Below are 6,260 nucleotides of genomic sequence, written 5' to 3'. Positions count from 1 at the left end.
TATAGGTATTCAACGTGCAGAAAGTTCGACACTCTGAACACGGGTTTTACGGATTCAACAACCATATTTTGATCGAACGTTCCTTCATATTTACATATCGCATACAGCTAAAGGTCGACTTCGAAGTTTGCTTTGACTGCAACACGGGGTAGGTGAACCACGGTCTCTTCTTGTGCATTATCTTGGATAATTCTTTACAGAATCCTTAAGAACTTGAAGATAATGTTTCCAATTTATGGATCATCTTCGCTTTTATGTTTTGCAGAAATGTGTTTATTACAATGCAGGTAAAGATTTCAGAAGACGCACATGAACCTTTGAAGAATAAATTTGAGTAAAAAGTACTAAAAACTAAATCAAATGACATTTTTAAAATGGTAAAGCTGTGAAATAAATACAGGGAAAAGTGTTTTATCTTTGAATAAATGATTGTAGACTACATTTTTTTGAAATCTAGAAATCTAGAAAAAAAAAAACCTCCTACCTGTTGAAGTCAACAAGGAAAATTAATTTATATGAAAAGAAATATTATGTAAAAAATCAAATTATATGCGTATAAAGAATGTAAAGATAGTAATGTTTTTCTAAAAGAAAATTTAACCAAAGAACTTAATCAAAAACCAACACATGTTTCTCCCTGTCACATTCTGTTTATATTTTTATATGTGCATTTTGAATCTTGACGTCAGAGGCCCGTAATGTAGTTGTTGACGCTTGTTGTTGTAAATCATTTTTGATTTTTGTTTGTTACTTTGTACATAAGTCATGATTTGGTTTTCTCAAGCAATTGATTTTACATTTTGTAATGTCAGGCCTTTTATAGTTTATTAATCGGTATTGTTGAAGGCTGTGCGGTGACAAATTTTTACCAACATCGACGTTATTTGGTCTCTACATGCTGTTTAGTTGAGGCTCATAAACATGCTCAAGGTAATCATCATGCTGATAAAGAAACCTTAGAATAAAAGTTATTTTGCATACGTCAATGATTAGGCAGCAGGTAATATGGGTTTTGTTTAGGGGACAGCTGAAGCCTGCCTCCGGGTGCGGTGATTTTCTCGCATGGTTGAAAACCCATTGGTGGCCTTCGTCTGTGTTTGCTCAACACAAGTATGCGATAGTATTTTACAAGATAAACACTTTGTACTTTGAATAACGGAGAAGAATTTTGGCAGATATATTATGAAGCCCTTTAGTGGAAATACCTGGATGGATTGACGGAATATATTTTGCCCAACCCCTCCGCACTACAGTCACTACTCTTCTGCCAAACACATTATTTATTGGGTGTTTCAACGCGTTCATATACAATGTAGATGATGCTGTTCTGTTATTCTGTACGTGATTTCATAAAAACAATGTAGTTGATACTTAGTAGTACTTTATAGATTAATATAATGACCTATTGCTTTCTACGGACGTCATGCATTTGATTTGATGATACTACGTTCGCCGCTTTTTAAAAACACTAACAGATTTGCCATGATTACTTATGACTAAGATGTCTTTCGATTCAATGCAAAAATCAAATCCAGTAATATTAGAAACGTCATTTGCAACATTCAATATCACAGTACTTTTACTTCCATCTTGTCCGTCTTGACACATCTTAAAGACACAATTGTATTTACTGCTACATGAAAATACGTCACCATTATCATTGACAACCATGCCTATTGCATTCAACAGATATTTATCACGATGGATGGATCTAGATTTTCCGTCCGGATCTATAACGTTAATTTCAGGTCGTATAGCAAGTGAGCAGTAAATATGTCGGTCTTCGCATAAGAAGATGTCCCTTGGATCGAAATTTACTTTCATTTCTCGGATGATTTGGCCATCTATATTAACTAATGTTAACTTGCGGTGGCTACTTACACAAATAAGTTCTTTTGAGCACGATATTGCATAGAAACTGCCTCGTAAGATTTCTTGGCCCGATTTAAGTGGTTTTAGTGAAATAAAAGCTACACCTTTTTCATTTAAAGTAACAACCCCTTTTCTATCGAACACAGCTATTCTTTGAGGTTCATACTCTAATTCTAATTTGTCTAAACCAGACCCGTCAGTTTCACAAACGATAACACATTTTTTATTCATAAAACTTAGAATGATTTTCCCACCTGGTAAAAAATGTGACTCTGAAACTAATAAATTTTCACCCGGTAATTTATCCATGTTAAATGTTGAAATCATTTGGATGTTATGGTCATCGGGATGAGCAAGACATTGACCTTGTTGGTCAGTTTGACTAATGGACGGTATAGCTAATGGTTTGTTTGTACACTGTATACTCCCAAATGATGGAATAGTTGTGTTAAATTCGATAAGTTTTTCAAGCGGCAAAAATTCGAATGTATAGACTGTCGCTCGCTCTTGAATATGTATTTCTTGCTCATGGGTTTTTCTGTCTAGCATCTTAATCGTCTGGAACAAATCAATTTCAGATCCTGTTTCTTTCAGATCTGAAATAAAATCACTGTAACCGGTTAATTCTGCACATTCTGCTTCTAGTTTTGATATCTGTTGACCCATAATTGTTCGACAATGATTACATATTTTATCCATTTCTTCAATAAGTTCTTTTTCAATTTTATCGAAATATTCATTAACCTTTTTTCGGAAATCTTTAATAATTGATTTGATTTCTACTTCTTTGTCGAATAAAATAGTGCACGAATTTTTCAATTCAAATGAAATTCTCGACATTTCTTCATTAAGTTGTTTGATTCTTCTCTCTATGTCCTGTAATGATGTTGAAGACTTAACTCCCCTTGATGCTCTATCAATCGGTATAATAGGATCGCAGTTTTGGTGCGTCTGCGGTACACATAGACTGCATATTATTGAATCGTGCTGACTACAAAATAAAACAGCTTTTTCATCTGGATGATAATCGCAGAATTTTGATTCTTTTGTGATAGAGGAAAGAAGATAAGCAACGTCTTCTATGAGTACAACTGTATGTGGAGGTTTGAACTGGCGATGAACTCTTGCACACGCTAAGCAAATCTTTACTGAACAGTTTTGACACCATTTTTTTGCATTAGATTTCTTTTCAAATCTCATACAGTTAGCACAATGACTGGTCTCTGTCATATTTCTACAAAAAATTATAAGGATAGACGAGTACTTAGATATATCGTAGATTAATGAGCGGTTCTTTCATTTTTCCCCGTTCAATTCTCTTTGGATGAGTGTAACAAACAAATATAATAAGTTTAAATGAACCGCACCAAAATTCAATGGGTTAAACATTGCTGCTCCGGTATAAGGTAAATATGTCGTATTTGAATAAAAGGTTTTCTTAGAACATGCTTACAAACCAAGTCTGATAAGGTTGAATATCAAAACAAATAAGTAGTTTGTGTTCAGTAGATGAAATGAAGGCGCAGAGAAAGGTACTAAATAGTATATGGGGGCTTTTTTTTGGGGGGTAAATTGATAAGTATCTACTTCCTTTTATCAAGCACTGTGTATGATATGTCTGATAGGACAATAAAATACCTTTCATGGATGTATGATCGACTAAAATGTCAGGGGCTATAAAATTATTCTTGTGTTGCCCCAACCATACACACATACATACTAATTTTAAAATCTAAATATCTCAAAACTAAAACTCTTACCTGTTAAAGCCTACAAGGAAGGTTAATTTATATAAAAATAGAAATATTAGGTAAGAAAATAGATGACATGCTTTCCATGCGCACTTGACATGCTTGTATACCCTTTTAAATAGTATTGATCTAAGTACCTTTCTATAAGGTTGAGGCTAAAATCACTTCGTTTCCACCTCAAAATACAAGCAAGTACAGACAAACCCTAGATAAATAATATTCAACAGATCAGAGAAAAATAGGCGAAAAAAATATAGAATTAGAAAAAGGGACTTGTAATTTAAAAGAATAGTGAATGATAGGGTGTTAATATAAAAGTGAGCAAACTAATAGGTTTAAAAAACAAACAAATAATGAATCGGAGACTCCCTTCTAGACACTCATAATTGAAACTTATCCTCCCCTGAGTAAACCAAAACAATATTATTAATACATAAAAACTTCATACTTGTGATTTCCTCGTAAGTTCCTTTATTAGAAATAAAAGAATGTATGTGTATAAAATACAAAACAGAACGTTTAATGGTGAACCAAACAGATACGACTGACATCTTGTATTAATCTAATTTATTTTTGAAAATACTACTCAATTCGTAGGTCATAGCTTATTTTATTAGGGCAAACTGGTGATATACAGTTGTTTAAATTTTTGAACTTTCGTTTCTGATGTGATAGTTGTCGCATTGGCGATGGTAGTCAATCTGATTAAACTTCAGATTTATCGTTACTCGATTACTCTGATGTGAATAACGAAATCAGGGCTCAAATTTCATGACACCATGTCTTCTTATCTTTACATGTAACGAGTTTGCACTTTCTGACGGATCTGTTGAAGATGATAAACATTGTTTGTTGTACTGTAAAGCTTACCATAATTTAAGACTATTATTATTTGAATCAGTGAACCTTGATAATAATTTTATTGATTATAGAACATTTGCTAGTTTAATGACACTTCATCAAAGACAAACTGCCAAATATTTAAATCTATTTTTCTGTAAAAGAAAGGAACTTCTTTATAAGTAAAAATCACATTGCGTATTGAAAATTTGAACATAAGATCTAAGGTGACTTATAGGTCCAACGGGCCGGGTGTAAATTTATTTAACATTGTATTCTTATTAATATGTAATATTATCAATAATGTCACTCTTACTTACTTACTTACTTGTAACTCAATATACGAAAATTTACAAACTATGTCATCATTAAAAATCTGACATCGACTGTTTTCAGAACGTTTTTCAACGGCTAATCATATACATGTACTCACCTTTGATATATGTCATATCCTCAGATGTGTACTTGTACAAGTCTAGCGTATTATAGTTTATATTCAAGGAGATCGTAATTGGAAATTACTTCCTCAAGTTGCACACTGATGAACATACATCCGTGCATGTATTTAAAGTGTTAAATATGACGAAAAATACCACATTCTTATTCAAATATAGTTCTCGGATTTCATACAATATGAATGGTTTTAGGAAATCAGAGTATAATGAAAAAAAAATTTCTACGTACATATAGCATATAATTAAAAATTAGCTTGATGATGGACCACAATTATGAAAATCAGATAAAAAGGTTGGTAGGCACCACTTTTATCTTGTGTGAGGCCAAGTTGGCAACTTTTAACATTGAGATTAAAAAAATCTTATCCTGTACTTTTGAAAAACAAACAAAAAATCAAATCATAGCCTCAAGAAAAATTTCCTATTTAGAACTTGTACGAGTATTTCAAAAACAACTTGAACATTGTATCAACAATAGTATGAACGTTGCAAATTTTAAGATATATGAATTGAATAAAGAATTGGCAAATGAGAGATACCTGGATATAAAATTTCTTTTCAATGATGTCTCCATATTTGATATACTTAAAGTTTACCTACTGTATTTAAAAATATTACAGATGTGGGGTTAAAATTGTCGTGAAAACTTGGAAGTTTTGGTATATATGAAATTAATGGAGCAACATCTTTTAAATTACAATGTAACTCTGTTTGAAACATTACAAATCTGATTGCACGCCTACCACAATTTCATGCCCAGAAATAAGTATTTTGAGGTAAAATTTAAAATTTTATTCTAGGAAAAACGTCACAAATATGATTGTACAGATTGTAAACTGACAAAATGTCATAACCAAAAAATATTAAGTAAGTATGTTGATGATATACAAACTTAGATGTTTATCATAAAAATCACCGAAAACAGGAAACTAGAAAATTCGTCTTATGTGACTATACAATGTATGTAAAACACCGCATTTGTTGGTTTTATATAAGATCTTAGCAAAGATATCCTAAACCTGTCGCAACTTCTTTTAATTTTCAAATGGAATTATGGAAAAATATGGATTTACCGAAAAACTCATGTAAATGTAGTATTCGTTACCATAAATTTATAAACGAATTGATTAATTTAAAGGGGCACTAGCTACGAGATGTATAAAACAAATTATATTAACTTTTATGTTTTGCTTAATCAATAATGTCTTGCAAAAAGTGAAATAATAATTAGCTTTTAGTAGCAAGTATGGTTCAATTTTGTCAAAATAAGCTAAAAAAAACATTGATTATGAATTATTCACTTGCAAGTGAATGATTCGACCTCATTGAATCCGTATTCATG

The 6,260-nt window shown here is 31.8% G+C and overlaps 1 protein-coding gene across 1 annotated transcript; it reads right to left on the bottom strand.

The window, feature by feature from the left end:
• Positions 1-1,265: 1,265 nt before the first annotated feature.
• On the bottom strand, positions 1,266-4,987 carry LOC139523946 (uncharacterized). The gene is made up of 2 exons (XM_071318381.1): positions 4,897-4,987; positions 1,266-3,106 (listed from the first exon to the last, which is right to left on the bottom strand). The coding sequence occupies exon 2, from the start codon at positions 3,100-3,102 to the stop codon at positions 1,444-1,446; it is 1,659 nt and encodes a 552-aa protein (XP_071174482.1). The 5' UTR covers positions 3,103-3,106; positions 4,897-4,987; the 3' UTR covers positions 1,266-1,443.
• Positions 4,988-6,260: the final 1,273 nt, after the last annotated feature.

This window comes from Mytilus edulis, chromosome 5, assembly GCF_963676685.1.
Source record: "Mytilus edulis chromosome 5, xbMytEdul2.2, whole genome shotgun sequence".
In the NCBI taxonomy this organism is placed as follows: domain Eukaryota; kingdom Metazoa; phylum Mollusca; class Bivalvia; order Mytilida; family Mytilidae; genus Mytilus; species Mytilus edulis.
This window is presented reverse-complemented; position numbering and strand designations above follow the sequence as displayed.